This window comes from Parastagonospora nodorum, assembly GCF_000146915.1.
Source record: "Parastagonospora nodorum SN15 chromosome Unknown scaffold_7, whole genome shotgun sequence".
Lineage (NCBI taxonomy): Eukaryota > Fungi > Ascomycota > Dothideomycetes > Pleosporales > Phaeosphaeriaceae > Parastagonospora > Parastagonospora nodorum.
In genome coordinates, this window is record NW_001884555.1 from 359,064 (window position 1) to 378,191 (window position 19,128).

The 19,128-nt window shown below is 51.4% G+C and overlaps 11 protein-coding genes across 11 annotated transcripts; 5 read left to right on the top strand and 6 right to left on the bottom strand.

The window, feature by feature from the left end:
* Nucleotides 1-431: 431 nt before the first annotated feature.
* SNOG_04931 (hypothetical protein) lies at nucleotides 432-1,210 on the bottom strand (the record flags this gene model as incomplete). Its single annotated transcript, XM_001795292.1, has 3 exons — nucleotides 1,102-1,210; nucleotides 860-1,046; nucleotides 432-799 (listed from the first exon to the last, which is right to left on the bottom strand). The coding sequence occupies exons 1-3, from the start codon at nucleotides 1,186-1,188 to the stop codon at nucleotides 432-434; spliced, it is 642 nt and encodes a 213-aa protein (XP_001795344.1). The 5' UTR covers nucleotides 1,189-1,210.
* Nucleotides 1,211-1,464: 254 nt separating this feature from the next.
* SNOG_04932 (hypothetical protein) lies at nucleotides 1,465-2,610 on the top strand (the record flags this gene model as incomplete). The annotated part of the gene is made up of 2 exons (XM_001795293.1): nucleotides 1,465-1,508; nucleotides 1,580-2,610. 2 exons carry the CDS (start codon nucleotides 1,465-1,467, stop codon nucleotides 2,493-2,495), a joined length of 960 nt encoding a protein of 319 aa, XP_001795345.1. The 3' UTR covers nucleotides 2,496-2,610.
* Nucleotides 2,611-2,743: 133 nt separating this feature from the next.
* On the bottom strand, nucleotides 2,744-3,462 carry SNOG_04933 (hypothetical protein; the record flags this gene model as incomplete). Its single annotated transcript, XM_001795294.1, has 2 exons — nucleotides 2,744-3,196; nucleotides 3,295-3,462. The coding sequence occupies 2 exons, from the start codon at nucleotides 3,460-3,462 to the stop codon at nucleotides 2,744-2,746; spliced, it is 621 nt and encodes a 206-aa protein (XP_001795346.1).
* Nucleotides 3,463-4,086: 624 nt separating this feature from the next.
* Nucleotides 4,087-5,202, bottom strand: SNOG_04934 (hypothetical protein; the record flags this gene model as incomplete). The annotated part of the gene is made up of 2 exons (XM_001795295.1): nucleotides 4,087-4,866; nucleotides 4,915-5,202. 2 exons carry the CDS (start codon nucleotides 5,200-5,202, stop codon nucleotides 4,087-4,089), a joined length of 1,068 nt encoding a protein of 355 aa, XP_001795347.1.
* An 878-nt stretch (nucleotides 5,203-6,080) lies between these two features.
* Nucleotides 6,081-7,127, bottom strand: SNOG_04935 (hypothetical protein; the record flags this gene model as incomplete). The annotated part of the gene is made up of 1 exon (XM_001795296.1): nucleotides 6,081-7,127. One exon carries the CDS (start codon nucleotides 7,125-7,127, stop codon nucleotides 6,081-6,083), a length of 1,047 nt encoding a protein of 348 aa, XP_001795348.1.
* A 2,600-nt stretch (nucleotides 7,128-9,727) lies between these two features.
* On the top strand, nucleotides 9,728-12,138 carry SNOG_04936 (hypothetical protein; the record flags this gene model as incomplete). Its single annotated transcript, XM_001795297.1, has 2 exons — nucleotides 9,728-9,874; nucleotides 10,093-12,138. 2 exons carry the CDS (start codon nucleotides 9,728-9,730, stop codon nucleotides 12,136-12,138), a joined length of 2,193 nt encoding a protein of 730 aa, XP_001795349.1.
* Nucleotides 12,139-12,953: 815 nt separating this feature from the next.
* Nucleotides 12,954-13,785, bottom strand: SNOG_04937 (hypothetical protein; the record flags this gene model as incomplete). Its single annotated transcript, XM_001795298.1, has 2 exons — nucleotides 12,954-13,733; nucleotides 13,774-13,785. 2 exons carry the CDS (start codon nucleotides 13,783-13,785, stop codon nucleotides 12,954-12,956), a joined length of 792 nt encoding a protein of 263 aa, XP_001795350.1.
* Nucleotides 13,786-14,127: 342 nt separating this feature from the next.
* On the top strand, nucleotides 14,128-14,724 carry SNOG_04938 (hypothetical protein; the record flags this gene model as incomplete). The annotated part of the gene is made up of 1 exon (XM_001795299.1): nucleotides 14,128-14,724. The coding sequence occupies one exon, from the start codon at nucleotides 14,128-14,130 to the stop codon at nucleotides 14,722-14,724; it is 597 nt and encodes a 198-aa protein (XP_001795351.1).
* Nucleotides 14,725-15,310: 586 nt separating this feature from the next.
* Nucleotides 15,311-16,075, top strand: SNOG_04939 (hypothetical protein). The gene is made up of 3 exons (XM_001795300.1): nucleotides 15,311-15,356; nucleotides 15,409-15,688; nucleotides 15,788-16,075. The coding sequence occupies exons 1-3, from the start codon at nucleotides 15,330-15,332 to the stop codon at nucleotides 15,952-15,954; spliced, it is 474 nt and encodes a 157-aa protein (XP_001795352.1). The 5' UTR covers nucleotides 15,311-15,329; the 3' UTR covers nucleotides 15,955-16,075.
* Nucleotides 16,076-16,329: 254 nt separating this feature from the next.
* On the top strand, nucleotides 16,330-17,460 carry SNOG_04940 (hypothetical protein; the record flags this gene model as incomplete). The annotated part of the gene is made up of 2 exons (XM_001795301.1): nucleotides 16,330-16,615; nucleotides 16,673-17,460. 2 exons carry the CDS (start codon nucleotides 16,330-16,332, stop codon nucleotides 17,458-17,460), a joined length of 1,074 nt encoding a protein of 357 aa, XP_001795353.1.
* A 163-nt stretch (nucleotides 17,461-17,623) lies between these two features.
* SNOG_04941 (hypothetical protein) lies at nucleotides 17,624-18,904 on the bottom strand (the record flags this gene model as incomplete). The annotated part of the gene is made up of 2 exons (XM_001795302.1): nucleotides 17,624-18,437; nucleotides 18,489-18,904. The coding sequence occupies 2 exons, from the start codon at nucleotides 18,902-18,904 to the stop codon at nucleotides 17,726-17,728; spliced, it is 1,128 nt and encodes a 375-aa protein (XP_001795354.1). The 3' UTR covers nucleotides 17,624-17,725.
* Nucleotides 18,905-19,128: the final 224 nt, after the last annotated feature.

The following is a 19,128-nucleotide window of genomic DNA, read 5'->3' on the forward strand; positions in this document are numbered from 1 at the left end:
CTTTTCGGCAGGACGGAAATACCAATCGGTAATACGTCGGCCCGGCAATCCACGCTAGCGCCTACCGCCATCTTTTTCTTCGCGCATCAAACCTGCAACTTGCACCTTCAACATCCGCGAATTATTCCACGACAACATCCAAACATGCATTGCAAACATACACGCAGCTTCATGTCAGCCAGCGGGCATTGCTTTGCATGTTTTGGAACAACAATTCCGTAGATGGCTCTTTCGAAGACTCGGTGATGCGCACATTCTCCACGATCACGAGTTCAATTTGTAGCCTAGAACAAGCCAAACGACCTGCCAAGGTCATCCCACTCGTGTTGCAGTGTCTGAGCGAAAGCCAAGACGACTTTGCGTCTATTTGTGGGAGACATACTCTCTTGATAAATTGTGTTATGCGTGATGTATGTGTACTTGGGATGCTATCAAAGCTCCTTCTTCTCGCCAGAAGATTTCTGGTCCGCCGCGAATGCCATGGCTTCCTTCTTCTCCGTCGCGATGGGTGTTGGGCGTTTCGTGGCGAGCACCCAGACGGCGGCGAGGCCTTCGGCGGCGAGCGCGATCATGCTGGCGCACGCGATGCCCCAGACGTTGATGCTCACGCTGCCGAGCGGTGCGCGGGGGAAGCTCAGTATCCATTCGACGTAGAATGGCAGCCAGCCCGCGGGCATCCAGAACATGGGTGACTTGGCGAACCAGAATTGTAGGACGAAGCGGAGGCCCTGGGTGCCCAGCCAGCGGAGGGTCGAGACGGCGGACGTGAAGGCGGTTTGGTGACCGCGGAGGGAGCCATCTGTTATTACTTAGTCAGCCACATTGCGAAATGATAGAAGAACTAGATGTGCAGTCATACCAATCTTCTGGAACTCGGCCATGGCCTTGTTGTGCTGCCTGTCGAGCTTCGCCCATTTTGAGAAGTTGTCTTGCGCCGACGTGGCCCCAAGCTCGCGCTTCAGCTGGACAATCTCCTTCTTGAGCTTCTGCGCCTTCTGTGCAGAGCTGGAGGTCGGTGTGGGAAGCTTGTTATACAATATCCATAGCTGCGTATGTCGTTAATATGCCAATTGGGTTACTCTCATATGGCGCGGGGCTTACCAGATCGTTGACAGTGCTCGCGCCGACCGTGTTGATAATGTGGAGCAGGAACTGCAAGATGAATACTACTAAAAGCAGCGACGGCATGTTGGGTGAGACGGGTTGAGAGTGCTTGTCCTCTGCATCAGGCTCACTGCACGGTGCTAGTGAAGTCGTAGGTAGGGAAGTTGTAGGGTGATCATCGCCAATGACCCGCGTCACCACCAAAACTCCGATCCAGAGACCATCCGATTTCCGAACATGGCAGTCCAAATCATGGATCGGTTGGTTTCACCGCACGGAAAGTTGATCCGCCATGCTCTCGAGTGGATCCTGTAAATCATCGTATGCCGCTGCTCATGGATCCCGCACTTTCATCACATCATGAGCCAAAAAGAGAATGCGACCGCGAAGTTGCAAGTGCGAGCGTACGAGGCATTGGGCGGCTACCTCGAAGACAATCATAAGAAGATTCTCGAAATTGAAATCCTGCCCCCAGGCCATCAAGGCCGCCAAATGGGCTCTTCCTGCAAGATGGACCCAACCTGGGAGTGCCCAAGAAGATCCTCGCCCTGGCCTTCGTCGAGGCTCGCAAAGTATTCATGGAGAACTTCGAAAATGAAGACAGGAAATCTCAGGCAACGGCACTAAAGGCCACCAGAGTCCTCTTGCTGTTCGAAACCGATCACCTCACAGCTGCAAATTTCCGCAAACGCAGACTCTTAGCACTCAAAACCGACACCACTCCAGCAGCCCAACTCGCCTATCGCAAAGCTTTGCAGTATGAATTTTGTTTCCTGGACAGCATTCTCACGTCTCCACTTCACCGCCAGTCAAAGTCGCCGACTCTCTGGCATCATCGCTCGTGGCTGTTCGATCTGTTCCGCCCCAGCATATTAGAGCTTGTGCCTGAGAACATCAGAGCAGACTTCTGGCGTACGGAGCTCAAGTCGATTTGCAAGTCAGGCGAACGGCATCCACACAACTACTATGCCTGGCAATACGTCCGAAGACTCGAAGAGCGGGTAGACGGCATGGAAGCCACTATCGAGTTCACAGAGACTGTCAAAACATGGTGTTGTAAGCATCCCGGCGACACATCAGGCTGGTCCTGCCTACTTTACCTTCTCCCGAAAGTTGAGCCACTGGCCAAACGAACGACTATGGTGCGGGAAATTCTCAGCTACGCGCTGAGGTTGCAATTCGAACACGAGTCTCTTTGGGTATTCATACGCACGATTGTCGCACATGAGACGTTGCAAGAGAATCGGGCTGAGCTGTTTACATCGCTTATGGAGTATGAGAAGGAAATCAAGGACGGGTCTCCGGTGTTAGTAGAACGCGTGCAGCGTACCTTAGACTGGATCAGGCAACATGGCGACATGGACCACGTAAGAAATGCTTCCGTGACTTGAATCGAGGAGTAGTAGTAAGAGGCTGGAAGTAGGAGTAAAGATTAGGGTTTCGGGGCAATGAAATTAAGAAAATTAAGATGTTTCTTTCCCCCGCGAAAGCGGGGTTTTCTTTTGCTAGATTTTGGCGCATTTATTTATGTTAGGAAAAGTTATGAGTGCTGCCATACACTATTTTTTGCACTAGACTAACTATGTTTATATATCTAAGTAGGTATATATATATATGCACTACCTTGGTATTGATTCTGCTATTTGGAACCTAAAGCTGGGAACTCTTCTTCGTATGTGCTGGGATTTAGCTGAGACACTGGTGCTTTTGAGTCTGGCTTTGGCCACTGCTCTCCAGGCTTATAGTCTCTCAGATGCTTGCAACGTGAGCGCATTTGATCCACAGACTGCGATCCCAGACGATACACTGTCTTCTCCTCATCTTTGACACGCCAATACGGGGCTAGCAGCGAAATTTCCATCTTATACACGTCGTAGATGTTAACCCATGAGTGTTTAGTCTTGAGTTCAAGATCATCTGCTAGAAAGAGTGTCGGTAATCTTTTAGCTGATTTCTTCTTCGATTCGTCACGATCTGGATGCGGGCCATTTGGATGAATTGGCAAATGACCACAGCGCAGTTTAGTCTTGGTCCAAGTTTTTGATCCTGTATAGACCGTGTCCAATGATGAATTGTTGTGATAAGAGGTGATCTAGCCGGTATCAGCGAGAAACATACAATTACTATGATAGAGCTTAGACTCGCAATATGGAAATGAATCATTCCTTCCTCGTCAGCTGGTCGCGATACTATAACGACAGGATGATTGTAGATACCACTCGCGGCAGATTCTTTCGAATGTTTAGTATTTGCCGGTGGTGTAACAAGTACTGGTAACACTGCATCAGGTGGTAGTTTATCCTTTGCAGGTAGGTAGAAGATTGCTCCAGGAACTACTTCGCTCTTGTTGACCCTCATGATGTCGCTTTGGCTCTGTTGAAGTGTGATAGGGACAATGAGTGTTGAAGTGTGATAGGGACAATGAGATCTGGCGAGATTAGCGGTATTTATACTTTCCTATCGCCGTGATGACAGTGTCGTCTCGAACTCATCATACTGTGAGTCTATACTATCTCTTGCTCATTGAGGTTTCTGACGCTTAAGAGATCGCGCAGTGCTGAAGACCCTTGCAATCTGGCTACCGCCAACCCAACACTACACCAGAGCAATGTGGGCCGTCGATTTGCATGGAAAATTCCGTCGCCGGCGGATCTTATCATCACTGAGCTTGATCAGGAATGCAACGTAATATTGGCATCCTTGAAAGACAAATGCAGGCCATACGTAACTCTCTCTGCACGCAACAGTAGAACAATTTTAGTTCAGCAACTACTCTTAAACTCTGCTACCTCAGAGCGACTAAAGAGAGTCATAAGTATTTCGTCAGATGCGCAAAAACGCTGGTCATTCGTCATAACAGTCATACAAGCACAGATCGTCTTCCAGTCAGACCCCAACACCAACACCAACACCAACACAGCTATCGCAACCAGCAAGCCACGACTCAAATCTTGCCAGAATCCCACTCATCCATTCTCACACCTACAATGAAGCAATAGCAATAGCCGTCACACCCTTCAAATCCCTCCACGCCCTCTCAACCGGCGCCTTGACTATCACAAGCTGGCTCTGATACACCGTCGCAAGCTTCTGCTGTGTCACACCTGCTATTGCCTGCACGTTGCCCGACACCTGCTGCTGCATCGAGCTAAGCACTGTAGTGAGCCCGCCATCGGGCGGCACTTTCGGCGGCGTACCAGGTATCCGAGCGGCTTCTGTACGGGAGATGTGAAAATCCGGCTGTCTGTTTGGGCTAGGATATGTGGACCAATTCTGAGATGAGCGTGTGGGTGGAGGTGGATATGCAGTTATGCTTGGCCACTGCGTATCCATTGGCATTGCAATATAGTAAGCATCATGTGTAGTGGGTGTCGGCTCTGATCTCGTCCTCTGTAATCCCGCACCGACAAACTGCGGCCCCGGTTCATAAAGCGTCAGTGACTTGCCTTTTGCAAGCATCCTGATTGTTGATTCGCGCTCAAAATGGTACACCTCAACGGTCGGTGTATCTGGATTCGAATACGCTCGTAGGAGCGAAATATCGATTTTGTATACGTGGCGGATGTTGACGTACGAATCCCATCGTAGTGTTGCTCCGTTTGCTAGTATGAGCGTTGGGAAGCGCTTTTTGGTCTTTTTGGAGACGGCGTCGGGGTGCGATGGGGTTGGGGCGACGGGGAGAAACCAGGAGCGCCGGCTCGCGTGAAACTCGTTGGATTTGCTGTATAGTTGTTCGAGGCGTCGGCCTTGGAGGGATGTTATCTGCATGGTCAGTACGAGGTCTTGTATCGACTGGTGGAAAAAGCTTACAAGGTGGAAGTGTATAATCTGGCTGTCTTCTTCTGGCCGAGATACTACCACTACAGGGTGGTTGAAGATACCCTCTTCAATAGCTCCTTTGCCGTGCGCTCTCCGTACTGCGCGCTCGGGTAAGTCTTCCCTTGCTGGCAGCCACAAGACCGTCCCTTGGACGACTTGACTCTCATCAACGCTTCTATCGACAGCCTCAGTTTGCGAGCGACCCGTCGTAAATTCCTGTCGCCCAACCTCGTAATCGTACTCGTAGTCGTTCATCTGTACACGAGTAGTACGCGCCATTTAGATGGTAGTCTAGCCAATACTGTAATGATGTCTTCACCATCACGGGCAGCACTAAGTTTTATACAAACCGCCACCCTTCAGTGTCTACGAATCCAACACGTATCCCATGCATTGCGACCTCGCAACGGCAAAGTTGGCCGCTGCTGCATTGACTCGTTCAAGCACCGCCCTTCGCCCAGCTTGGACGTTGCTGTATGAGCCACGGGCCACATCAAAGCATTCGAGTCCCATCGTATAGTGGGATTATCGAAGAGCAATCCTGATGCTGCGGAGCTGTTGATTACGGCTACGCCGTAAACCGCTACGTGGATCGAAGCGTAACCTCATGTCCTATTTTTGGCGTGGCGCAGCCATGACGCAAATGCTTCTGATTGGTCATCAGCGTGGCTATACAGGACAACTCACAGCAACGCGCGCTCAGAGCGAACGAATGACGGTGCTGCGAAAAACAGCCTTATTGATCGGCGAAGATGACGCATGATGAGTGGTCTGCGAGGAAAGACGAAGGTGAAGGATGCCCTCGCGTTTCGTAAGTGAGAATGCACGAATAGGACCTCGCGAGCAAGTACCATACGGATGTCCGGGCTGTTAGGATGCCGTACGCCACTTTACAGCCTACGTGGCAGAGCTTTTGTTTCTGATTTTCCAACATCGCTAAGGTGTGTGCTCCGGTTGGGATGACTGAAGAAAAGCCAAGAGGCGACGTTGTCGCGCACACCGACGAAAGTATGGGTTGCAAGACTTTCGCACACCGACAGTCGGGCAAAACTGCCTCAGCTGTTACTTGCATTCGTTATCTTCGTGAATCTAGACCCTGTCCATATATTACTTCCTTACGTATCATAGAGGAATGCATTCGCTATGACAACAAATCATCACCGCCAAAGCCCCGTGACCTTCTCGCTCAACCCCGACGCCATGATGCTCAGCCTCTTACTCCCACTCCTTACTCTACCGGTCGTGCATTCCTCAACGCACGCCTGCCTAGGCTCCACCGCCCTCAATTCCAACTTGTATGATCTCACCTTCGCCCCGAAGCCTTGCAGTTGCCTTACTGGATGCGCCACATGGGTGTCCCATAGATCTCGACGGACCTCTTGTCCGTTTTGTCCGTAGCTGGCTTGTGAAGGATGTTTGAAACGCGCGGCGTCAGTGTGGCTCGTCCATTGAAATATCATGATGAGCGTTTCGTCGTCCGTGGCTTGTGCTTCATCTTCTTCTAGGAAAGGAAGGGACATGTTCTTTTCGTCTGAGTTGAAACTTCTCAGCTGACTCGGCTCGGGCAAGCTTTCGTAACTTGAAGCAAATGATCCTCGTTGTGTTTGTGGCGTAAGAGGGTCTTGCCCCAGTTCAGCCCATGCCCAAAAGTCCTTAACTAAATCGCCTGGTCGATCGAAGCCCGCAGATGCGTAGCTCTGCATTTGTAAGGCTAGGGACGAGCGCTTCGGATCCCAGCCAAAATGCTTGCCAATGCTAGCAGCAATGCTGGGATTAGGGGCTTGCAATTGTATAATCTCTACTGGTACTCTGTGATCCGGTGCAGAGGCAGCAAGTGAAACAACTGAGAAATCCAGGTAGACATGTTGTACACTTGGCGGTGTTGCCAGGTGCTGCAGGAGGTCATCAAATATGGGCGATGTTCCGCTCGAACACGTCTCCTGTGCTGTTGATACTATTATCGCAACTTTCGGATCCGTCAGACACGGCGACCAGGATGTGAAAGTGGTAGGATGTGTTAGGGTTTCTTCGCTGTCGATGATGTTGTTCAAGACCGTGTTGAGTGCGGCGTATCCCTTTGTATTAGGTGAGATGTGCGCCTTAAACGTAAGTGTGACGAGGCAGACATCAAGCTGAGACGGTGCTGATGGAGATGCATGGAGGGCATCATTGCGATGGTCGCACGTCCGGCAGCAGGTCGACATGGTGAGTGTAAGAAATGACGGACGTAAAAATTTGCGCAGGTTATATAAGAAGTGAGTGCTGCAGCCTCGTATTCTTCTCCCTCTGTAGATTGCAACGTGACTGCCTGGGACTTTCAGTTAAAAGAACGTGGTCCGAGAGAGAAGGATGCCGATGACGACAGTAGAGGAAAAGAAGTGGATTTACGACAGAAGTGAAGCTGAGAGGATAGATTTATCGCGATAAGTGAATTGGCAGAACAGTCTGGTTTGTACCGCGTTCTCGTGCTGCGAGTGTGCTCCGTAGATTGTCCATCTAGCAGTAGTGCACAGCCTCGGCCGACCAACAGCCCCGCGGTTTCAATAATATTGCGGGTAGCCTTATGATATTTTTAGCAATGCAAGATAGTGTCGATGAATCGAGTTATCATGTGTTTTCAGCAGAAAGATGGATCATGAAGCGCCATTACGTGGTCCTGTGCAACGGCTCGTGTGATAGACCACGATTGCGCAGCACGTGCAGACGCGTGGACTGGCACGAAAGCTATCGTTTCAGAACGTCTCGTGACGATGCTATGTGCTGTGGAAGCGTGATCTATTTCCACCGTAATCCTCTCAGGTCTTTTTGATCAAATATGCATCTCGTATGTTGAGGATTGGAACACCGAAGCTCCGCCACTTTGCAGGGCTGCGCTAGGCTCCAACGGGTTAGATGCCACTGGAGACGCGACTCCGGTTGAGAGTCCACGACATGGCTGTAGTTTTCTTGAATTCGTCAGCAAGTAACTGATATTTGAGGAGGTTGAGGGCCAAGGAGAAGTCTCGAAAAGGGGTATTGTGTAGAGGCAGGGTTTCGATCCACTGATGATTGAAAGCAAGCGTAACTCCTCTACAATTGCCTGCACACCAGGAACGTTCGGTTCTCATGGATTGCCCACAGTCCTGCCAAATGGAAACTGTTTCCAATTTTATTCCAATTTGAAATAATCATCCGTGAATATGGACGAGGTTGGTGTCTCCTTAGAAGTCTGCTCGAGATGACGTCACGTGCCATATCCTGTCGCCACGGACACCTGGACATTTGATCCAGGAGGTTGAAACAGGATGAAGATCAGGAGGGTGGTTTGGCTTTAGGTAAAATCATACACCGTCCACTGAGGGCATTATTTGGTCTTTGGGATCCTGCCAATGTTGTGTTTCGACGAACGCTGGGATGGCACCCTTGACTGACTTTGAGGCATATTTCGAAATGCAGTATCCCGTATCCGAGTGTGACAACCCTCCCTGGCTCGGGCGATCGCAAAACTATGCGAATGAGCGGCGATCTTGTGTGAATCTTACGACTCGAAACTATGGGGCTTGTCTCGGCGATACTATGGTCTAATTCTGTCCAAAGCAGGTAGCGGCTCGCCGATGTCGTTGAGTCACGACTCAGTTACCAGCCGTGCCGCAGGCCTTGGCTGTGTTTTCGCGTGAGTGGTGTATGCAAGCGTGCCTGACTTGAGCTTCTGCCGCGTTAGTTTTCACATGACCTTTTTTGAGGGTTGAAGGTAACCACCGTCGCTACCTAGGTAGTTGACGTCGGCAATTGATACCAGTCAGTAGTGAGATGCGAAGGTCAGCTTTCCCCGCGCTCTGGGTTGGCCCTGTGAAGATCGCCTCGGCCTAAACCGTAGCGAGGTAGTGCAACCAACTGTTTCCATCTGAACTCTGTTGGGTCGCAGCATGGCGTCTGGGGGAATATGGGGTTGGCACTACCGATATGTACCCTTGACACTATGCAACAGCTGCCTGACAGCGAATAGAAGACTCAAAGTTCGGTTGTGGCTTGCAAAGAACTTTCGGGAGGATTCTTCGTGATCATGCCTCTGAGCATCCTCACGACCGTAGCCGCGGAGAAAAAATCGCGTTGCAACATGCCGTACTGAGACTGTCTCGAGACGTGAAAAGTCGAGAACGAATTCGCCAGAATGACCACGGGCTTCTCATATGTGCTCTCTGCAACCGGCCTGAGCGTGAGTGTCAAGAGTGCTAAGGGTGGCGGACTCTCGGTGTCGTCGAGCCGAAGGCGCCATGTCGTCACCGTTAGCTTCGCTTCTCCACACGCTTCAGTGCAAGGCAATAGCGCACCAACCAACTCCCTTAAACATGCCTGCTCCGACTCGCGTGCGCCATTTCTGGGGACGGCAGACCCTTCACCGCACCTCGCATGCTCGATCGCCCCGCGTGAATATTGACGCATCTCCCCCCTCTGCACAACACTTCGCATCTTCCACTCTTGCGAAACCTTCACCAACGACAAAAATTCTTACTACCGAGGCTGGCGCTGGAGAATGTTTTGGTCCGACTTCAATCCATTTTCTACAAGTCCGAGACCACGATAGGATTACACTTTTCCCTTGGGCCAAGTGTAATTACATCCGCCCTAACATGGTCGCAAGGGAACAGCATACGGTCAAACATACGCGATGGCGACGATTGATCCCAACGATGACTTCTCGACACGAGGGCCAGTGGTAATGGGTGTATCCGCTGCGACACTCGCCCTCTGCTCTCTATTTGTGGGCCTACGACTAATCTCCCGATTTATGGTGATACGAAAGCCAGGATGGGACGACTACACCATGATTCTGGCCTGGATCCTCGCTTTCGGTGCCTCGTTTGCAATCTGCTATGGAACGACCAAAGGACTTGGCCGGAGACAGGAAGACATACCGACAGGCTGGCAACAGCCACTGAAGAAGTCTTCTTTCGTGTTCTCGGTTCTATATGTACGCAACTGTCCCTACTGAAAGTCGATGCAAGTCTGATCTCCTGCAGAACCCTACTTTGATGGCAACAAAGACTTCTATACTCGTCTTCTATTTGTCCCTTTCCAAGACGCACAAGGTCTTTCGCTGGGCGACTATAGCGACTCTGGTTGTTGTCAATGTCGGCGGCCTGGCCTTGACTATACTCAACATTGCACAGTGTCGTCCCGTTGCTGCAGCACTGGGCATCAACTGTACCTGCATCGGCCTCTTGCACAAACGTTGTCACCATTTACCTCTCGTCCGCTCCCCTCAACATTATCACGGATCTTGCCATCTTTTTCCTTCCAATGCCCATTCTTACCAGTATGCGCCTTCCGAAGAAGCAAAAGATCATTCTAGTCATCACCTTTGGTTTTGGTGTTTTTGTTGCGGTAGTCGATGTTATTCGCATCGCCTATCTACAGAATGCGCAGCGGGCTACACTGCGCGCTGCGCATAGTAATCAATCCGGCACAGGCAACGATCATTTCGAAACCGGCAACGACCAGAGAAATACGGGCGACTTCGCGTGGTACTCTTCGCTCTCGTTCATGTGGAGCGCCGTGGAGATCAATGTGGGCATAATGTGTGGCTGCGTTCCTGCGCTGAAGCCCTTGGCCCGGAGATTCATGCCGACCTGGATCATTGACCACACATCGATGCGCGACCTCTCAGGCACACATACAAGTGATGAGCCGGTACTCCACCCCGATATCCTCGACTCTCGAAGACGCTCTGATCCCTTGACGCCTCCGCTGTCACCTTTAGGCAAACCACCGCCTGCACGTAGCAGTGGTGATGAGCCCATGGGGATGCTGGATTTCCTTACGACTCCAGAAATGAACGACCTGCCGCAGTTGAGACCGTCCAACACTGCTGTTACATATGCGACAACAACGCGTACCCGCGGCCACCAACAGATGGCGTTTTTTGACTTCGTAAACACTGGACGAACGAAAAATATCACCTTGCGAAGTGTGCGCGAGTCAGTCTATCCTGTACTGATGGTGACATTCTTGTTCTTCATATGGGGATTTGCCTATGGATTCCTGGACGTCCTCAATTCTCGCTTTCAGGAAGTGGCTCGCATGTCGGATTGGCAAACTGTAGGACAGCACAGTGCCTACTATGTTGGCTATATCGTTGGTCCACTGACGTTTGGGCGGCTGGTCTTCAAGGCGTGGGGCTTCAAAGCATGTTACATGGTCGGCCTGTCGGTATACGCCTGTGGTACGCTTGTCTTCTGGCCTTCTGCTGTCCTCGACTCCTTCCCCGCATTTCTGGTGTCGAACCTCATTGTGGGCGCTGGTCTTTCGACATTAGAATTAGCCGCCAACCCGTTCATCGCACTCTGTGGCCCCCCAGAGTACGCTGAAGCACGTTTGAGCCTATCGCAAGCTGTCCAAGCCATCGGCACCGTCGTCTCTCCATTGTTGGCAAAGAAGGTTCTCTTCACTGCCAACGCAGAGAGTCTCATTGATGTACAATGGACATACCTCGGCATAGCATTCTTCAACATCATACTGGCCATCATCTATTTTTACATACCTCTGCCAGAAGCCACTGACGAGGAACTTGAGATCGCAAGCGCACGTATGCCTATTCCGCGAGACGCCACAATCAACATCGGCCGAAGGCCTGTCAAGGTTCTTTGGATAGGGCTTGGGCTAGCTGTATTCTCACAATTCTGTTATGTTGGAGGCCAGGAATCTACGTCCACGTCATTTTCGGAGTATCTCCATCGTGTTAAGCCATCTCTCAACACCGATTCACATCAAGCTATCGGTCATACTGCATTCGCCGCATCGCGTTTCCTGGCGGCTGCTATCGACATATGGGTCAAACCTCGCTACAGTTTGTTGTTCTTCTACCTTGGAGCCGTTACCTTCGCTGCTGCTACCATGAACACGACGGGGTCAGCCGGCGCTGCCATGATAATCCTCCTCATGTTCTGTGAGGGACCTCTATTCCCACAAATTTTTGCTCAAGGCATTCGTGGCATGGGAAGGCACACCAAAGACGCCTCAGTACTGCTCACTTCAGCTATCGGAGGTGGGGCTGCCATCCCTCCTGTCATGTTTGCAGCATTGAAGACCCACAATCCACAATACGCGTTCTGCGTCATCATTGCCGCTTATGCCGCCCGGCATGCTGTACCCTATCTGGCTGAATTCTATACCCGCGGTCAAGATACTCTCCGATCCCGCTCGCGACGAACACACTCGGAGGGAGTCGGAAGCTGAAGTGAAGAGGAAAGACTCAATGGGTGAAAGCAAACCGAGGCGATTCAGCAGAATCAAGAATCGTTTCAGCTGGAATCGGGATGAACGCCTACCTCAGATCGAGCACAGAGAAAGAAGGAGTTGGCCTGAAGGACTCGCTCCTAGGACGGAGCATAATGCTAGCTTGGTCACCGACTTTGCTATGCCTATCCTGCGCACTCACTCCAATCATTAGAGGAGTGGGGTTTTGGCAGTAGGAGATGTTGGTTATGGTTTCGTTGCATTTCAGTTTGGCGTTCTGGAAGATACCACGGGTTTTGAGGGTTTGGCGCTCATTAGCATAGTGACTTTCAGAAAGAGTCACTACGGATTTCATGTCTACATTGCATAGCTAGCATCATGTGGGTCCGCCCAGCATTTTAATGTTAAACTTACCATCACCTGTATCTTGAAGATGATCTCCTCCACGGAGTTGCTCAGCTAGATTTGGTGGATATAGATTTTGTTTTGAAGAGGACAACAATTCCAGGGCTTCATTCGCCCATGCACAAACAACTGCCACAGTAACTGAACGTCCCCTTCGCGTGCTGTCACCAACACCTCTTTTCACAATCAAGTTATCACGAATAGACGTAAATCGCAATGTGAGTCGCAATGATGTATGCATTCTATTCGACTTCTAAAACCATGCTGAAGCCGCTCCCATACCTCAGCGAACAACTCGACTGACACATCCTCGCTTCACCAACATCGCCGTCGCATTCGTCTCAGCCATACATGCCATCCGTTCCTCACAACTCCGAAGTTTCATCTATGAGCAATGAGAGTTGTGTGGATCATCCAGATGCAGATGCATATTGCCCGACCATGCTCGCAAGCACCACGAACACGATGGGAGGCACGAACCGCCATCCAAGCACACGGATCCAGGATTTCCGCTGCGCATCATCGTCCTCCAAGATGATCTCTGCTACATCGTCATCGCCCACTTGTCGTTCTTGAATGAGAAAAACAACACTATTCCAGCCAGCATTGTGGCAATGTTGGAGCTGGGAAAGCCAAATACGTCGGTTCTTCATGTCCACCATCTGCTCTGGGCCGCCACATTCACCTGGCACGTATGCCAGCAGGCGATGAGTGGCGGGCTTTGCTCCGAATTCTCGACTAAGGAAGCGCCAGAAGTTGAGCAGTGACAGATGTTCAACTGTTAACGAGGCACGGTCAGTCCCCGGGACTAGATGGTGTGGCATTATCGAATCCTGCGACTTGCCGTATTTGATGATGAAAACACTAGGAAGGAACTGGTATTCTTGGGAAGAACGAGTAGGCATCGTTGTTGTGGCGGAACTGTCGGTGGCTGGTGCAGAGTATTCGGGTTCGGGAGTAGAGGCGGGTGTGGCTGTCATGTCGTTGTGGATGTGGGTGATTTTGAGATTGGTTGAAGTAATTGTTCTTGTGGAGTCGCGTTTGGAGGAGTGTGCGATATGGAGCTTGGGAAGAGGATGCGCTGGGAGGAATATATATGCAACGCGCTGTGAGACTTCTAGGCACACAAGCGAGCGACAAGTGAATCTGTAAACCGGAGAACAAAGAATAGGCTGATGTCGAAAGGCTGCCTAGTTCGATGTAGCAAATTTTTCAAACTTGTGGACATACTAAGCAAGCCATGGTCAGTCGAGGTACTTTTCCACTGTTCGCCGTGTTCAGTTTACCTGACTCAGACACGATTTGATGATGTCTCTACACAGCTTTGCTCACTTTGCGGCTCCCACACGACCTGGTTTGACAATGTAGCACTTCATGGCCTCCATGAATTTCTACAGAGCTGCGTGTGAAACGTGTTTGTCTTACTATCTGTTGCCTAGTCTTTGTCCTGCGACCAGTGATTTGAGACACAGGTGTTTGCTCGGACCAGAGCCTTCCATCCTAAGTTTATAAATTCCTTCCTACGCCTCATTCTTACCTATCTTTCCATAACAACTCCTCTACACAATATCAACCACAGACAAAATGCAACAAAACAAGAATTCAACTGCTGGCCCAGGCCCTTCACCCAGCACAATGGTCTTCACCTTAACTCATGGCACCTCAAAATACTCTATCATGGCGTCCCCCTTCAGCGTGTATGATCGTGTGCCATACACTGTCGAAACAATCTGCCTACTCAAGTTCTGGAACTTCATCACCTACAAGACCGGAGCCACGACTACCACCCATGATCTGATCGCGCACGTTCCCAATTCACTTGGAGGCAGAGGCGAGACAGTGCACATGGTGAGTGCAATCACTTGGGTCGCTCATCTTCGGCGCTGTCAGAACGCTGGCTGGTACGACGTCTATTTCGACATCCAGGAGCGAGAAGCAGGTGCCGCTGAGCCGGAGGCTATATTGGAGTACCTCATTGACATCCATGAGATGGAATGTGCGCAGCAGCGCCGTAACACCAAGGAGATACGGGGTTCTGTAGAGGATTCGAACGGAACGGTGCGTGATTGGGTCTTCATGTTCCTTATGCTAGTCGCTGTCTGTGCTGGAATGATCTTGGAGAATCATGCAGCGGGATCAAAGGGCCCGCTTGGTAACGGACCTGGTCAAAAATTGGCCTGAATGGGGTAACGAGTCTGTCGGATGGGGTGGCGAGTCTGTTGGAGCAAGTGGCTCGTCGTTGAGTGTTTCCTGGGGCGTGGAGGTCTCTGTGCTGAGAACGCTCGTAGATTTCCTAAATGTCAAACAGATTGAATACCTGATTACAGATCGTTCTGTGCTTCATCCATCTCTGTCGTGATGAATTGATATGCAGAATAAGAAGTGAAGCATCCGAAAACGTGTGAACAGAACCTGCATCGCTCTTGATATACCCGATTCGGAAGGTGTCGATTGCGGTAAGCAATTGTACCAATTCTTAGCAAAGTAGTCTGCCATGTACGAGTGCAGCCGCGCACCAAATCGTACGAAAGCCGCGAACTTCACACTCAGCAATATTCAATTACTGCGACGGATGTTCCATAGTTATCAAATGATAATAGATGAAATAAGATGTATATCGAATGGAATTTATGGTTGATGGCGAATAAGCTGTTCGTGATATCAGCAGTTGTAGCTCGGCCTTGGCATATCTGAACTGACCTCATGGATTCCCAAATATTTGCGGGCAACGGCGGAGGTGCTTGCCATTTCCAATCACTCCACCACCACACTTACCGAACTTCACAATGTTTTCAAGACGTGCAATTCCCTCGGTAATAGTTCCACCCACCTTGTTCATGCGCGTATATTAATCATTGCAACCAGGCATTCCGAGCAGCTACCCGCGCAAGCACACCATCGACTCGCCCCTCCGCGCCACTACGCTTCATCACACCGTTCCAAGCACGATTTCTTTCCGATCAAGTCAAAGCGGCGATTGATAAGGCGGTCGCATCGGCGCCGGTTGTTTTGTTCATGAAGGGCACACCAGAGACACCACAATGCGGGTTCTCAAGAGCGAGCATACAGATTCTGGGCATGCAGGGCGTGGATCCAGAGAAATTCACTGCTTTCAATGTTCTGGAGGACCAGGAGTTGCGTGCAGGTATGTTTGGATGATTGTGTACTCAGGCGAAGGTTTTGGTGTGATATGGGGATGCTGCAGGTGAAGCAACAAGACAATATACTGACGTGTTATCTACAGGTATCAAGGAATACTCGGAGTGGCCGACCATACCACAACTGTACGTCGAGAAGGAGTTCATTGGTGGCTGTGACATCCTCATGTCAATGCACCAGGACGGATCGCTGGCGAAGATGCTGGAAGAGAAAGGTGTTGTTGTGCCTGCTGAGGGCGAGCAGAAGCCATAAGACATGAAAAAGAGAAGAAAATACCTGGACCAAGCTTATATGTTATTTCTGTAATATATGTCTTGTTGCGCATTGAGGCCTTGTAACATACATATGAAGTGCGTGCGATGCGAGCATAGAATCGTCCACGGCAAATCCAGCTTGTCGTAAGTAATCGCGTGCAGGTCTAACTTTCTCCCGTCTTTTTCTACTCGTCTCAGCTCAGTTTGCCCGAGCTCCTTCCTTTGCAAGACGGTGTGCTGCTATCCCCATCGCGCCTTCCTTGCCGGAGTCGGAACAACCTTGGAGCCTAAAACGACGCTGCCAAACCTCACAGTGCCCTCAATCTTCCCTGAACCACGAAAAGAACTGCGGAGGAAAACCAACTACAGTAGCATGGAGGTCCAGCATAATAGCCGTGCCTTGCGGCCTCGCCACAGCAGAAAGCCACCCGCAAAGCAGACCGTAACAGCAGCAGTAAAGAAAACAGTCTCGGTCGCCGCAGTCTTCAAGCAGCCACCGCAGAAATCAAAGAATGACAAGATCAGAGTTCAGAAGCCTGCCTCCGACGACAAAGTCCAGAGCCACAAATCCAGGTCCAGTTCCCACAGCCCTCACAAAGCCGGATCACGCGTATCGAAGAAGAAATCCGCCCTCCATCCGCTCGCCATAGCCTTCAAGAGTAAACATTCTTTCCAATCGAAATCTCTCTTATCACATCACCATCTAACACCCTTAGACACAAGCGACTCCTACCGCCGGCAACTCTACAAATCCACAACCCTCAAGATAAACACCACTCTTGCCACCCTCACCCACACCCTCTACGACTCCACCCTCCAACCAATCTCATCCTCCATCAACTCCGAGCATTCTCCCATTCGCCTCACCATTCCCGCCAAATTCGCCCGTGCTGCACACAAACTTTACGCCCCCATTAGCGCGTATAAAATCGGCCTCACACGTACGAACACCGATGGCACGCAGACCAAGTTCCCCGCGACCCTGGAGGCGCGCATGGCGGATTACGCGCATCTGATTGCGAGCCAGAAGGAGGAGATTGAGAAGCTGCGGGATAAATGGGAGGCGGTCGTTGGTGAGATATGGAAGGTGGGGGTGCAGGTAATTGGCGCAGAGGGTGTGGAGAGTGTCTTGTTCGTCAAGAAAGACAAAGGCAAGGGCAAAGAGAAGGCGAGGAGGGACGTCGAGCCCGAGAGTTCGTTGTTCGTGGGCGAGCAAGAAACATCCCCGCCGGCGAAGAAGACGAAGAAGCGCGTCACGTTTGTCGAAGATGTGCAGGATATGCCGAGATCGGATCTGGCTTTCTTGTATCAGCCGACGCGTCTGCGTGTCGGGCCCGTGGCCGATGCGCCGAATATGCCGGTGCTGGAGATTGGGGCGCTGGAGAAGAGGGTTAAGGAGATGGGGCAGAAGGAGTATGCGGAGTTGAAGAAGGCGGAGGGCGATTATAAGGCGTACTGGCAGAAGAAGAATCAGAGGCTGGCGCAGGTCTTTGGGGAGGATTGAGAAGGTGAGGGAAGTGTGGGGATGTGTTGTATGATTATGGCGATGTGTATGGCGAAAGTATCGTGGCTAGGAGATATGTGGAGTATTTACGGGTCATGTATAGGAAATGGGTAGGCGCAATGGACGGACAGTGTTGTCACGATACGCACAAAAGATTCAGCCATAATATGAACAAGCTGTATTCCAGCTCAAACGCAAAGAAGATCTAAATGGTCTACATGGATATCACAATGGGCAAACGTCACCCTCCACCTCTCACTCCCATCTAATCAAAGCTGCTCTTGAACACATAGCGCTGATCCTCGGGCTGCTCAAACGGCACACCGAGCTCAAACAGCGTCATAACCGCGTCACTAAAGTCCTTGAAGAACACCTCGTTATCCTTGGCGTACAGCTCCGTGTACTTCCTGAAGCTCTTATCCTTGACGAGCTCCATATCCGTCGGCAGCATCATGAGGGTCTTGGTCTTGACATCCTCGAACTGCTTGGGGCCGTTCCACTTCTTGTAGCCCCACTTCTCCTCGAGCAGCAGCTTGTAGTAGTCGTTGGTCATGGTGGTGGGGCTGAACGTCCACGGGCCATCGTAGCCCGAGCGATCAGTGTGGCAGCGGCCCAGCGCGTGGGCGCCAGACAGCGCGACCATCTCCTTGTCGCCGAAGCCCATGCGGCCGAAGATGGCGCGGATGTGGCTGTGGTCCTTGCTCGCGTCAGGCAGGCGGCCGTCGGGCGTGCAGAAGCTGACGTCGCGGTCGGAGCGGCCAGCGCGGTAGGGGATCTTGGGGCCCTGCATTTCTTGGATGGAGCAGACGCCGGCGAGGATCCAGAGGTCCGAGTATGTGATCCAGGGGAAAGCTTCCTTCACGGGCTCGAGGAAGTCGCGGGCGGCTTTGAGGCCGGCGTTGGCGCCGTGGTCGCCTTCGGGGGCGAAGCGCATGGTTGCGCCGTTGGAGCCGCCGGTGTTGGTGAGCTTGTCGTAGCTGGTATTGTCAGTGTGTGTGCAACAAGAAGTATGACTCTGTTTGGCTTACGTTCCAGATGCGTGCCATGCCAACCGCACCAGGACGGGGCCGTAACTGCCATCGTCGTAGTTGTCATGCTCCTCAAGTCTCTTCGCAATGGCGTTGTAGACCTTCTGGTAGTCCTCGAACCTGGGCACGAACGAGGCGGACTTAGGCTCCTGGCCAAACAGCTCAGGCTTTTGGATGTACAGGCCATAACCAGCGGCCACGGCGAGCAGAGCAGCAGCTCCCGCGATCATGCCGGAGGGGTTGCCCTCGTATTTCTCGGATCCGCCCTCAGAGCTGGAAGCATAGCTGCGTTGCCACTGCTTGCGAAAGGCGGGCTGCGAAGGGGCGGCAAAGCGAGCTGAGCGTGTGGTGGTTGCACGGAAAGATGGAGCTGCGGTGCGCAGAGCACGAGAGAAGTTTCGTGAAGCGGAAGCCATCGTGGTGGGTTGTGTGCTGAAGTTTGCGGTTGGCTGACCGAAGTGATGGAGCTCTCGTCGAGAGTGTAAGACGAGCTGTCAAACTTGTCTGTGTGGCTTGTAGTAGTCAATTGAGCCGCTCAAGGCTGTAGTGATCAATGTCAAAAGAGGGAAAGGAGCAACAGATTGAATCAGTGCAGAGGATAAGCGTACTTAAAGTAGCAAAGACGAGGCAACATTTCTCC

Coding starts and splice junctions, on each gene's coding strand:
- SNOG_04939 (XM_001795300.1), top strand. CDS start 15,330: ATGTTTTCAAGACGTGCAATTCCCTCG. Junction 15,357..15,408: donor CAAGACGTGCAATTCCCTCG/GTAATAGTTCCA, acceptor CATTGCAACCAG/GCATTCCGAGCAGCTACCCG. Junction 15,689..15,787: donor GGACCAGGAGTTGCGTGCAG/GTATGTTTGGAT, acceptor TGTTATCTACAG/GTATCAAGGAATACTCGGAG.